At 50.1% G+C, this 13,748-nt stretch overlaps 1 protein-coding gene across 4 annotated transcripts in view; it reads left to right on the top strand.

Annotated features, from left to right (window-relative positions):
• Nucleotides 1-13,748, top strand: part of Ttc21a (tetratricopeptide repeat domain 21A) — a 34,710-nt gene that overhangs the window by 7,690 nt on the left and 13,272 nt on the right. For 2 of the 4 annotated variants that reach the window (XM_028767332.1, XM_028767334.1), the window contains 8 exons: nt 1,139-1,223; nt 3,160-3,258; nt 4,310-4,502; nt 8,963-9,060; nt 9,201-9,401; nt 10,489-10,618; nt 12,574-12,731; nt 12,969-13,184. In XM_028767332.1, the coding sequence (XP_028623165.1) occupies nt 1,139-1,223; nt 3,160-3,258; nt 4,310-4,502; nt 8,963-9,060; nt 9,201-9,401; nt 10,489-10,618; nt 12,574-12,731; nt 12,969-13,184 (1,180 nt within the window). Of the gene's footprint in view, nt 1-1,138; nt 1,246-3,157; nt 3,259-4,309; nt 4,503-8,962; nt 9,061-9,200; nt 9,402-10,488; nt 10,619-12,573; nt 12,732-12,968; nt 13,185-13,748 lie in introns of all 4 variants that reach the window. The other 2 variants (XM_028767333.1, XM_028767331.1) reach the window with 2 other exon arrangements.

Below are 13,748 nucleotides of genomic sequence, written 5' to 3'. Positions count from 1 at the left end.
CTTTCTTTCTTTCTTTCTTTCTTTCTTTCTTTCTTTCTTTCTTTCTTACTTTTTCTTTTTTTCGTCTCTCTGTATAGCCTTGGCTGTTCTGGAACTCACTCTGTAGACCAGGCTGACCTCGAACTCAGAAATCCACCTGCCTCTGCCTCCCAAGTGCTGGGATTAAAGGCGTGCACCACCACTGCCCGGCTTGTGTCTTTTATTTATTATCACAGTTATCAATAATGTGTGCAGAGGTCAGAAGACAGCTTTTTAGAGCCAGTTCTCCCCCTTCTCCTACCTGGGTCCCAGGGATGGGTTCAAGGCTTGCCCAAATGCTGCCTCCCACCGAGCCCCGCACTAGACTCAGGGCCTTATTTTTTGAGACAAGGTGTCACTGTGAAGCCCAGACTGTACTTGAACTCGGTGTCTCTGCTCCCAAAAGAGTCAAAAGAGTGTGTCAGATCCCATGCAACTAGAGTTACAGGTGGTGATGAGCCACTGTGTGGGTGCCGGGAGTGAAGTGTGGGTCATCTGCAAGAGCACGCATTGCCCTTAACCCCTGAGCCACTTCCTCTCCAGCCCTTCCACTTCAGTTTTCAAAACTATCAGATGAGGGTCAGGAGATCGCTCAGAGTGTAAGAGCACAGATTACTCTTGCAATAATCTCTCTCTCTCTCTCTCTTTTCTCTGTCTCTGCCTCTCTCTCTCTCTCTCTCTCTCTCTCTCTCTCTCTCTCTCTCTGTCTGTCTCTCTTTTCTCTGTCTCTGTCTCTCTTGTGTGTGTGCGCTCTCTTGTGCATGTGTGTGTGTGTGTGCTCACAAATGTCATGGCGAGTGTTCCGTGGCAAGTTTGTGTGGAGGTCAGAGGACAGCTCTGTGGAATTGATTCTTTGTTGTGGAGGTGACCTTTATATGGGTCCTGGAGCTGGAACCCCCTTGCATGGCAAGTGCCATTACCCCCTGAGCCATAGTTGTTTTGCTTTGCTTTGTGGTTTTGGCTTCCAAATGAAAAGAAAAAAAAAAAACTGTCTTGGAGTTCCCAGGGCTTTCAGAATCATTAGCCCTGGCTAAACCTCTTTTAATGTTGGTTATGCCTCTTCACATTGCTATTTTGTCTGTGCTGTGACTACGGTCAGTAACTTCTCTTCTTATTTCAGAATCCTTGAAAAAGACGAAAACAATGTTGATGCCTGGCAAATTCTAGCTTTGCATGAGCTCGTGAAAGAAGGAAACACGGACAGAGTAAGCAGCCTCGAGACTCAGAAGCTCAGCCAGGGACACATCTGTAATCCCAGGAGTCAGAGGCAGGATGATCAGATATGAGTTCAGGTCAAGACCCTGTCTGCCCAAAAAAGAGAGAGACAGAGACAGAGAAACAGTGAGAGGGGGAGACCGAATCGGTTGAGCAATGAACAGATATGATACAAAGAGGAGCCCGCTGTACCCCAAGCCCCAGCCTCACCCCTGCCTCCACCCCCACCCCATCCCCAGACCCACCACCCACCCCAACCCAGTGCCCCACACTCCCCACCCCAGCCTCACCCCAACCCCCACTCCCACCCCAGCCCCAGCCCTGGCTTTTGGTTAACAAGACATACACAGTCCTAAGGGGGTCACAGGAGAAGGAAGTTCTGTCTCCTCCCATCTGTAGCGCTCTGAGATGTGGGCTTCTGAGATGAAGCAATATAGAGAAACAGCCTGGAGCAGGGGAAAACCCTTGAAAAGGGCCCTGGCATCATCTCTGGGAACAAGAACACAGATCTGTTTCCCGCTCCTGGCCAGGCCTTCTTCAGACCTGGCATCAGCAGGGTCACCATAAAGGCAAGGCAGGGTCAGCATCTCATGCCCTGTTTTTGCCCCCCCCCCCCAACTCCTCAAGCTCTGGGACGTCCCAAGTGCTCCAGCCTGGCTGCCTAGTTCTAATCCTGTCTCATTGAGGAGAGCAGACCCACTGGGCCCCCCATCCCCTCCTCTCCACTTTCTCTCCCTCTCTTTTGCTCTCTTGATCCGTGTGTGTGTGTGTGTGTGTGTGTGTGTGTGTGTGTGTGTGTGTGTGAATGTGTCAGAGAGAGAGGAGGGGAGAGGAGAAAGAGATGAGAGAGTACAAATGGGTAGAGGTCAAAGAACAACCTGCGGGATACTCAACCTTCTCCTCAGCCATTGGGTCCATCCCAAGGCTAGAACTCAAGATGTCAGACTTACCCACTGAGCCCTCTCACTGGCCCCTGGGCTTCTCTTTTGACTAAGCTTTGCTGCCCCTAGATAGGGTATGCACTAGAGAGTCGGGCACATGTCTGAAGCTTCAGAATCAGTTGCCCAGACTCTCTGCCCTTCCTCTGATGTGCTGGGGAGTCTGGATGGCAGTGTTCACTTACAGTACTGCAGGAAGTCCCCTAGAATGGCAGGTTGTGGGGAGCACATGTCAGAAGAGAGTTGAGGACTTGGCTGCCACAGACTGCAGTCAAGGGCTTACGGGTGACACTGTGATCCGTGTGGAGGCTTCCTCTAGCAATGGCCTCTGCCTGGACGGGTCTGGCAGGGCAGCTTCCTCACACACTAAAGTCAAGGGACAGCAACACCCCTGGGGAAAATAATGTTCCTCTGAGTTCCACCCGTGGGGGTTTTTTGAATGTTTATTTGTTTTATGCAAATACACTGTTGCTGTCTTCAGATACACCAGAAGAGAGCGTTAGTTTCCATTATGGATGGTTTTGAGCCACCACGTGGTTGCTGGAAATTGAACTCAGGAACTCTGGAAGGGCAGTCAGTGTTCTTAACCACTGAGCCATCTCTCCAGCCCCCACCTGTGGGTTTTGAAACAGTTCTGATGCCTGGGCCATGGGTGATGAGCAAAGCTGAGGGGAGCATCAGAACAGAGGCAAGGAAAGAGGAGAGGGCAAAGTCCGCAGCCAGGATTTAAAAGCCCCACCCAACATTGGTTCTGTGTTTTGGGGTTCAGTTTTGCTTTGTTCCACTTACAGGCAGGGCTTGGAACTTCGTGCTAGTGAGAATGACCTTGATACCCCCCACAAACTCCTGCCTGTACCACCTGAGTGCCGGGATTACAGGGCTGCACCACCTCGTTTAGTTTTATTCTGTGGAGTTCAGGCTTCATGCATGCCAGGCAAGCACTCGGCCAGCTGAGCTATGCCCCCAACATTACCTGTTGTCCCCACAGGCTGCCGACCGTGTCAGAAACCTAATCAAGGCACTAGAGACAGGAGAGCCCCACAATCCAAACCTACATCTTAAGAAGATCCTTGTAGTCAGCAGGCTGGTAAGTAGGTGGCACCCCATTTCTGACCTACCCCCCCCCCCAGCCCCAAGAGAAGACCTTGGTTTCCCTTTATGCTCCAAGCAGCCAACCCCTCCCTCTCTTTCCCACTCCTGCTCAAGCCTGTACCTTCTGCCTGGGTTGCACATCCCTGTGGCCTCTGCCCTTCTCTGGCTGCAAACAGTGACATGATGCGGCCATTAGGAGGCGCCAAAGTGACCAGGGAGTTGTGGTCTGAAGAGCTTTTACAGGGGTGGTCCTACTAGGGAGAGAAGGTACATCTGCTTTGCAGAACCATACCAGCCCTGACTCACCTTCCACCTGGGCCTCTGACATCAAAGGTCCAAACAGACCAAGTTGCCATAGAGTTTGTCTGTTGTAAAACCTTCACTCCCAAGCAAGGTTTACAGGAAAAACGAAGCATCAGGCCAACCCTGGGCTGCAGGAACCAGACAGGGGTTGCTAGGAGCCACTGGGTGACTGTCACCCTCCATGGGTGAATCTAAGTGTCTGAATTTCTCAGCTTTGTCCTCAAGTGGCAATGGGACGTGGTTCGCCACGGCCACTTCTCATAAACAAGCTCAATAGCTTTTAAACAGGCTTTAACTAGAAACAAACAAAAGCAAACGCCTCCCGGTAGGAAGCTGAGAATGGTGGTACACACCTGTGATCCCAGCACTCAGGATGTAGAGGCAAAAGGATAGAGAGTTCAAACCCAGCCTCAACTACATAGCAAGTTCAAGGCCAGCCTGGGCTACAGGAGACCCTGTCCCCAAAACAAAACAACCTGTAGGTAACTACTAAGATCAGTTACTGTGGCCAGCCGAGGGCATGTCCAAAAGACCCTGTAGCTGAAGGCAGGTTCCTCAAGACATGGATAGCTAGTTGGACACACCTAGCTTCCTAGATAGAGATCCCAGATACCCCTTGAGTTCTTTGGGACCCCCCCAACTGTGCTGAAATGCCCCCCTACACACACACACACCACACTCTTCTTCACCCAGGCAGGTTGGGCTGACAAGACTCTCTGTTCTCATATGTCCACTCTTGGCAGTGCGGGAGGCACCAGGTAGTCCATCGGCTTGTGAGCGGCTTCCTGGAGCGCATCTTCATGGCCATGCCTTCCTGTGCCCTTGTGGCCACAGAGCTGGGCTACCTCTTCATCCTACAGCAACAAGTGAAGGAAGCCTGTCTGTGGTACAAGGAAGCCATGAAGCTGGAGGAGAACAGGCTGGCTGCCTTGGCAGGTCTCTGAAGGCTGGGCTGGGCAGGGCAGGGTGATAGCTCAGCAGGGTGTATCCTTCCTGGGTTCAAAGAGGTGAGCCTGGGAACACTCTCTCCAGACTGTGGGTGAGTTTGGGGGTTACTGTACCATGAGGGTTTTCCTGTGCACCCACTAATACAAACGGAAGGATCAGGTCCAATCGGGACCACCACCCTACCCACACTGACCCATGTCATAGCTCTGGCACCCGAATCGTATTTCACCAGAAGACTGGTAGTCTGATGCTCATTCTGGTGGCCCTGACCCTTTCTCGGTCTCCACAGGCTAGAAATGGAGGTGTCCCCCACCCACGGCCCCCACACACAGCCCTTGTGTGCACATCCTCAGCTCCCTGTGCAGATCCTGGAGCTGAAAAGCCACTAGGAGAGCTCTCTCCAGGTTTCTTTACTGTCTGTCCTGTGTGTGTGCGTGTCAAATGACTTTTCCAATGGCCCTACTTTTTATTTTTAAATTAGTGGATACTGACCATTCCTAACAGTGGATCTTACTCTGGCCTCTTCACAGGAGAAGCTCCATTTTTCAGTGGATTTTTAAAAAATTGTTTGTTTGTTTGTTTGTTGAAACTGGGTCTCACTATGCCATCCAGGCTCGCCTTGAACTGGTGGTCCTTCTGCTTCAGCCTTCTAAATGTTGGTATTACAGCATGTACCAACACACCCAGGGTTCTTGTGTTTATTTTAGTTTTTGAGACAGGTCCTCCTGTAGCCCAGGCTGGTCTGGAATTAACTGTGTAGCCAAGGCTGATTCTGAGCTTACTGATCTCCCGGCCTCTACCTCGGAGCACCTGTTCTGGGCTAGCCCTGAGAAGCTGAGTATTGAGGTCTGTTGTTCTAAGCTCCAGCCTCCCTAAGAGAGAGTGTAGCTATCAGAGTAGTTATGACTTTCTGGTCAGCACGTTGGGCTGGCCCTCACACCAACACCTCTCCTCCATCTGGAATCCGGGGAAAACTTATCTATCTATCTATCTATCTATCTATCTATCTATCTATCTATCATCTATCTATCTATCATCTATCTATCTATCTATCTATCATCTATCTATCTATCATCTATCTATCATCTATCTATCTAGCTAGCTATCTAGCTATCATCTATTATTTGAAGGGAAGGTCTTAGGTAGCAAGGGCTGACCTCAAACTTAATACAGCTGAAAATGGTCTTGAACCAGCTCTCCTGCCTCTGCCCCCAAGTGCTGGCATTATAAGCATATATCATGAAGGCTTTTATTTTAGTGTGTGTGTGTGTTGCCTGTGTGTATGTGTGCAAGCCATGGCACACATATGGAGATCAGAGGACATCTTTGATTCTCTTCTTCCACCTTTATGTCGGCCCCAGGGAATCAAACTCAGGTCACCAGGCTTACCCAGAAAGCACCTTTATCTGCTGAGCACTCTGGCCAGCCCCGATGGCATTCTTTTTTTTTTTTTTTTAAAGATTTATTTATTTATTATATATGAATACACTGTAGCTGTCTTCAGACACACCAGAAGAGGGCGTCAGATCTCATTACAGATGGTTGTGAGCCACCATGTGGTTGCTGGGATTTGAACTCAGGACCTCTGGAAGTGCAGTCACTGCTCTTAACCACTGAGCCATCTCTCCAGCCCACCCGATGGCATTCTTAAAAGATGACTCCAAGCTGGATGTAGTGACACATGACTTTAATCTCAGCCCTTGGGAGGTAGGGACTGACAGATCTCTGTGAGTTTGAAGCCAGCCGGGTCTACATAGAGAACTCCAGAACAGCTAGGGCCACAATAAATAAATAAGCAAACAAACAAAACAAACAAATATAAAAGAAGACTCCATTGCAAATATGCAAGAAAAGTGCCTTTAGGAGACTAGAAGTTTCCATACCTCAAAGGCAAACTGTTTCAATGCATGGGAATTCCAAGCAGGACCAGGGACCTGTGAGCCAACATAGGCAGAGATGAGCCAGCTAAAGACCAAAGCTGGGCATGGTGGCCCATGCCTGCCATCCCAGCCCTCTGAAGTCTGGGGCAGAAGAGTCTGAATTCAAGGCCATCCTCCCCACACAGAGACCGTGTCTCAGAAAGCAACAAAGTGAGCAGACCAGTTTTCTCCAAAGAGTCTCAGGGAAAATTAGAAACACAAGCCCAAGGGTATCAGAGGCAGAGAGCAAAAGCTCATGGTAGGACAGTCATCCAGGAAGTGGATTGCTAGAACATTCAAGGAGATCCTTACAGAAAACTGGAGGGAGGAGAGCCTTACCCCAGAGGACCCCCATCACCGCCATGAAAGTCTCAGCCCTGCTCAGCACACAGACAAATCTCCTGAAGCATTCGCTGAATCCTTCTCTTCTTCACTTGAGGGAAAGCCCCAGCAGGCAGCCAGAGGGAAGCCAGCTGGTCTCAAGTCTGTCTCACAGGAATCTTACCCTTACAAGCTCAGCCCTTCACTTGCTGCAGTCCCCATCTCAGCTGACCCAGAGGGGCAAATCAAAGAGAAGTGCCAGCCTGAGCTTCCAAGTTCTACCAACTACCCCAGGCTGAGTCTTTGTACTTCTAGATCTGCAAGCAGTGTGCAGGGCAGAGGTTGTCCAGTGGGTCATGCAAATCGGGGTACCTCTGAGGAGCAAAGTCAACCCCCAAAGAGCCTGGGACTTCTCTGTGACTGAAGTAAAGGACACCATCAGCTGGGCATCAGTTGGGCATATTGTCTCACGACTGTCACAGGAAGGAGGAGAGGTTGGAAGACTGTGAGTTCAAGATCACCTTCAGCTCCATAGAGTTTGAAGCCAGCCTAGGCTTACACGAGACACCGTCTTGAAAGTAATAATGATTAGAAAACAAGTTAATTACCCTAGTACATAAAAAGAAATAGGCTACCGGGCGGTGGTGGCACACGCCTTTAATCCCAGCACTTGGGAGGCAGAGGCAGGCGGATTTCTGAGTTTGAGAGTTTGAGGCTAGCCTGGTCTACAGAGTGAGTTCCAGGACAGCCAGGGCTACACAGAGAAACCCTGTCTCAAAAAACCAAAAAAAAAAAAAAGGAAGAAAAAAGAAATAGGCAGACATAGCCTAGTAGAGTATTTGCCACCACCACCACCACCAAAAAAACCCAAAACAACACCCCAAACAAAAGTCTACAAAAAGGAAATTCACAATCTAATTAAAAAATCACTAAAAAAAATGTAAAAAAAAAATTTCATTCCCCCTAATAATCAAAAGGATATGGATTAGAATTCATCCTTTGAGTGGGAGAAAGAGAGAGACAGAGAGACAGAGAGACAGAGAGACGGGGCGGCGGGTGTGAGAGCACAGGTGCCCACAGAGGTCAGAAGAGGGTGTCAGATCCCCTGGAGCTGGAGTTGTGGCAATTGTGAGCCCTCTTGTGAGTGCTAGGAACCTAACTCAGGTCCTCTGCAGGAACTGCAGTGCCCTTACTGGCCAAGTCTGCCTCCAGCCCCTCCTGTCACATTAGACTGGTAAAGATTGAAATGTGACTGAGACCAGAAGGAAGGATATGTTTCAATTCATAGCAGGCAAGGCAACATGGCTGTGTGGGTAAAGTGGCCTCCTGCAAGCCTGACAAGCTGAGTTCAGGCCCCGGGCCCCACAAAGGACAGAACTGACTGCCGCTGGCGGCCTTCTGACCCTCACAAGTGCAACATGGCTGATACGCCTATACCCAGGGCTTTGTGCATGCTATACCCTGAACCTCCAAATGCAGATCTTTGAGGAGCTGTGTGTACATTAATAACAAATACTTAGAGACATGTTTGAAGGGTTAAACCCCGGCCGGGTGGTGGTGGCACACACCTTTAATCCCAGCACTTGGGAGGCAGAGGCAGGTGGATTTCTGAGTTCGAGAGTTCGAGGCTAGCCTGGTCTACAGAGTCAGTTCCAGGACAGCCAGGGCTACACAGAGAAACCCTGTCTCGAAAAACCAAAAAAAAAAAAAAAAAAAAAAAGTAGAAGGGTTAAACCTCAAGTTTTTTTGTTTGTTTGTTTGTTTTGTTTTGTTTTTTTAAATTTGTTCTTTGAATTTATGGGTGCACAGTAACTGTCTTCAGACACACCAGAAGAGGGCACCAAATCTCATTACAGGTGGTCGTGAGCCACCATGTGGTTGCTGGGAATTGAACTCTCAGTACCTCTGAAAAAGCAGTCAGTGCTCTTAACCAGTGAGCCATCTCTCCAGCCCAAACCCCAAGTTCTTAATGGAAGTTATTAATGGCTGTTGATAAAGCCAACATATGAATGAGGGATCGTTGTTGTCTTTCTGGTTCAGTTCCCCGCCCCTCACATGCCTGACTCCTTCAGTTTGAAAGATGTGAGAACGCCAGCCTGGGGTCCCTCCTTCCTCCTCGGTCCCGCCAGCCCCTGGCTCTGCAGGGTTGCCGACTCTGCTGCTTGCCTGCCCGCCCACCCGTCCAGCTTCCTTCTTATCCATCTACAGGGACCATCTGGTGCCAGATCCTGCAGGGCCAGCTGGAGGAGGCTGCTCACCAGCTGGAGTTCCTCAAGGAGGTGCAGCAGTCCCTTGGGAAGTCTGAGGTCAGAGCTAATGGGCAAGAATGGCTGGGAGAGGGGTACTCCAGCAGAGAGCGATCAAGATGGCCCACCTTACTGCTTGGGCCAGCCTCAGCTCCCAGGCCAGCCTGGCCTCACCCTGAGCCCAAGCCTCTCTTGCACAGGTGCTGGTTTTCCTGCAAGCCCTCGTAGCAGCTAAGAAGCAAAAGCTGGAACAAGAAGCCACAGCGCTCCTCAAGGAGACAGTAGAACTGCACTTCTCCAACATGCAGGGCCTGACCCTGAGCCCCGAGTACTTTGAAAAGTTGGACCCCCTCTTTCTTGTCTGCATCGCCAAGGAGTATCTGCATTTCTGCCCCAAGCAGGTTAGGGGAACCCATCTTCATGGCAGGGGCCTAAAGTACAGGCATGGGTGGGTGCTCACGTGAAGGATAGGGGCAAGGGCTTTCCCTAGCCAGGCACCAGGCCAGCCTGAGCTGTAAGCAATCGGGGAGGGAGGGCTGGAGGGGGGAGGTTCCTGGGTGTTGTTTGTTTGTTTGTTGACATGTTTTTGAGACAGGGTTTCCTATAGCTGGGATTACAGGTGTGTGCCATCACATCCAGCCTATGAGGTGCTGGGTATGGAACTTGGTGCTTTAACTAAGCAAGTGCCCCACCCACTGAGCAACAGCCACAGCCCCAGTGCTTCTCAAACTGGACCAAGTTGAAGCCAGGTGACCTCAGAGGCTGTTGTAGTAGAGTTGGATGTCCCGGGTGAGGTCAAAGCTTTGCATCTCTCACGAGCTTCCAGGCCTTTCTGAAGGTGTGGTGCAGGGACCATGGGTCAGTGGTCCGCTGGCCATGCACCTGTCTATATCCTGACAGGAACTGTAATCCCAGCACTGAGGAGGTAGAGAAAAGAAGCTCAGAAGTTCAAGAATGTTGGCACTGGAGAGATGGCTCAGTGGTTGAGAGGACTGGCTTCTCTTCCAGAGGTCAAGGGTTTGCCGGGCAGTGGTGGCACACACCTTTAATCCCAGCATTTGGGAGGCAGAGACAGGTGGATTTCTTAGTTCGAGGCCAGCCTGGTCTACAGAGTGAGTTCCAGGACAGCCAGGATTACACAGAGAAACCCTGTCTTGAAAAATCGAAAAAAAAAAAACAAAAACCCAGAGGTCAAGGGGTTCAATTCCCAGCACCTATATGGCAGCTCACAACTGTCTATACCCATATGGGATGTAATTTCCTCTTCTGATGTACAGATAGACATGTAGACAAAAAACACAATAAATTTATTGTGTATATATTAAAAAAAAAAAACAAAACTAAAAGCTCAAGATTGTCCTTGGCTGCGTAGGGAATTCAAGTCTGTCATGGGAAATGTGAGACCCTGTCCAAGGGAAAGCTTTTTAGAAAGAGGAGGAGGCAGGAGAGAGACTAAGGCAAACCACACATCCCCTGGTGTTCCCACAGCCCCGGTCACCCGGCCAGCTTGTGTCTCCACTCCTTAAACAAGTTGCCATGATCTTGAGTCCTGTGGTGAAGGTGGCCCCAGCCATGATGGAACCACTGTATGTGACAGCTCAGGTCAAGTTCCTCTCAGGTGAGCAGTGAGATCCAGCAGACACTGATCGGGCTTCTTCCCTAGGGTTATATTCTGGGAAATAACCTTGCCTGGGATAATTTTCCTATGTGTATATGTGGCATACATACACACCTGCATACATGTGTACATACATACATACATACATACATACATACATACATACATACGGACATACATCACAGATTGCTGCTGTGGAGGAAGCAAAGGCAGACACGTGGGTAAGAAGAGTGTCTTGGTGAGGCGCTGGAGTGTGATGACTTTCAGAGAATCACTGAGGCCACCGCCCAATCTGCCAGCTCCTCCTGTGTCACAGCTCAGGCACCAGAGAGAAAAGAGAAGCAGGCCCAGTTGTTCTCTCTGACACTCAGCCCTTCCCTGGTCTCCAGTCGGCTCTATGTTGAGTGGTTTTGCTCATCCGAGGGCTCCTAAGTCTTCATCCTCAAGGTCCCTGTGCCAAGTTTACTCTTAGCTTTAAGGTCTCCTGGGTTCAAGGCCATGGAAGGACTGTCCCAGAGGCTCTGGCAGCTACCAACAGCTTTGGGACCAAAAGTGAAGTCTCCAAATGCTTAGGTTGCCACAGTGATTTCTACCTTCCACAGCACACAAGAAAAGATGAGGGAATTTGGGACCTAACCTCCCGGTGAGAGACTTCAGGCAGCAGCCTTAGAGAGGCCTGGCTACAGAGGGAGGAAGTGCACCTCCTAGCCCACAGCACTAAGCTCCTGCTATCAAACAGGACTACAGCCTGGCTCCTCCTCCTCCTCCTCCTCCTCCTCCTCCTCCTCCTCCTCCTCCTCTTCCTTCTCCTTCTTTTAAGATTTATTTATTTATTTATTTATTTATTTATTTATTTATTTATTTAATGTGTGTGAGGACACTGTAGCTGTCTTCAGACACACCAGAAGAGGGCATCAGATTCCATTACAGATGGTTGTGAGCCACCATGTGGTTGCTGGGAATTGAACTCAGGACCTCTGGAAGAACAGTCAGTGTTCTTAACCACTGAGCCATCTCTCCAGCCCCTGCAGCCTGATTGAGGCCCCCCCAAGTCTCTCAGTGTTGGGAGTTCAGACCTCCATGAAGAGAGGTCTTCTTAAATGAAGCTGTTGTCCCTCCAGCTAAATGGCCTACATGACTACATCCCAAGTCCCACATCCAAAAGATAGTATGTCAAGGCCCAAGCAGATACAGTGCCTGCTTAGCATGCTTAAGGTCCTGGGTTCAATTCCCAGCACCACCAAAAATAAAGATAAAATACAAGGATCAGAATACCAACCTTACAGGGTCATGTGAATATTAAGTTAGACTTTCTCTCCTTTCTTTTTTCATTTTTGTTGTTCTTTTTTTTTTTTTTTTTTTTTTTTGAGACAGAGTTTCTATGTGTAGCCCTGGCTATCCTCTGTAGACCAGACTAGCCTACGAACTCACAGAGCTCCTTCTGCCTCTGCCTCCTGAATGCTGGGATTATAGACACATAGCACCCCTCCCAGCTTAAGTTAAATTCTCTAACAGGTCTTGCAGAGCAAAGGAAAGAGCTCAGTCACTAAAGTGCTTTCCTTGCAAGCAGAGGACGGGAGTCTGACCCCATGTTTGTAGTACTAGTGCTGGAGAGGCAGAGATAGGATGGAATCCGAGGGCTCGCTGGTTGGCCAGTCTAGTCTACTCGGTGAGCTCCAGGTTGGAAAAAGACCCTGTCTCAACACGAGGTGAATGGCTCCTGAGGAATGACAGTAGGTGTTATCCTCTGTGCATACACACACACACACACACACACACACACACACATGCACACACATACACACACACTCAAAATTTTAAAACTGGGTAAGACACCGACGTTGAGACTTCGGAATGCCTGCACCTGTGAAATCCGGCCTCTCTCCCTCTACTTGTTGAGTCTTGTGGGGGCTCCTGAAGATCGCTGGATGCAGACTTTGGTTTCGCGTTCCCAGGAGAGCTGGAAAATGCACAGAGCACCCTGCAGCGCTGCCTGGAGCTGGACCCCACCTTTGTGGACGCTCACCTCCTCATGTCCCAGATCCACCTGGCCCAGGGCAACTTCGCCATGTGCTCCCACTGTCTAGAGCTGGGTGTCAGCCACAACTTCCAGGTGGGAGCTCTCCACACTCTGTGGCCCCCCTCAACCGTTGTACCCCTTTCTGGACAGTTGCCTGGGGCGAGGGGAAAGTCACATATAGACATATACATCTCCCCTCCACTCCCCCCCTCCCCGACCCTCCGCTAACCCGCAGGCTTGGCTGGCTCCCCAGCTCCCCTGGAGCAGCTCCTGGGGCTGCTCTAGAGGCGCAGATGTGAGCTAGCCCCAACTCTGCTCTGCCTCTCCTAGGTCCGAGACCACCCCCTCTACCACTTCATCAAAGCCAGGGCCCTCAATAAGACCGGAGACTACGCCGAGGCCATAAAGACCTTAAAAATGATCATAAAGGTGCCCACCTCGAAGGCAGAAGAGGGCAGGAAGTCCCGAAGCCCCTCTGTTCTGCCCAGCGAGCGGGCATCCATCCTGCTGGAACTAGTGGAGGCCCTCCGACTGAATGGGGAACTGGTAAGAAATGCCAGTGCTTGGGGAGAAAGAGCTTGCTGTGAAGGCCTGAGGACCAGAGTTCAAATTGCCAGAACCCACAATTCATCCCAGGGTTTGAGGCACAGTGAGAGACCTGCCTCAGCTGAAGGAGACATTCTTGTCAGGCTCTTCCCTGCTCCCACAGACATATGAATGAGCAAAGTGAGCACACACATGCCCCTACCCCTCAGTGGGAACACGCATGCACACATGCATGCACACCACACACACACACACACACACACACGAAGGAAAAGAAGGAAAGAAAAAGAGAGAAAGACATGTTTTGTTCCCCTCCCTTGAAGCACATTAGAGCCTCCCTGAGATGAGAGCCAAGCTCTGTGTCTGATGTTACTTGGGCTATGATTTGAGCCCTTTTCGTTGGTTTGGTTTGGGTTTGGGTTTGGGTTTGGGTTTGGGTTTGGGTTTGGGTTTGGGTTTGGGTTTGGGTTTGGGTGTTTTGGGTTTTGGGTTTTGGGTTTTGGGTTTTGGGTTTTGGGTTTTGGGTTTTGGGTTGTTTTGGGTTTTGGGTTGTTTTGGGTTTTG

Source organism: Grammomys surdaster, unplaced genomic scaffold, assembly GCF_004785775.1.
Source record: "Grammomys surdaster isolate TR1022 unplaced genomic scaffold, NIH_TR_1.0 172, whole genome shotgun sequence".
NCBI lineage: Eukaryota > Metazoa > Chordata > Mammalia > Rodentia > Muridae > Grammomys > Grammomys surdaster.
The sequence above is the reverse complement of the archived record's forward strand: the minus strand, read 5'-3'. Positions and strand labels throughout refer to the sequence as shown.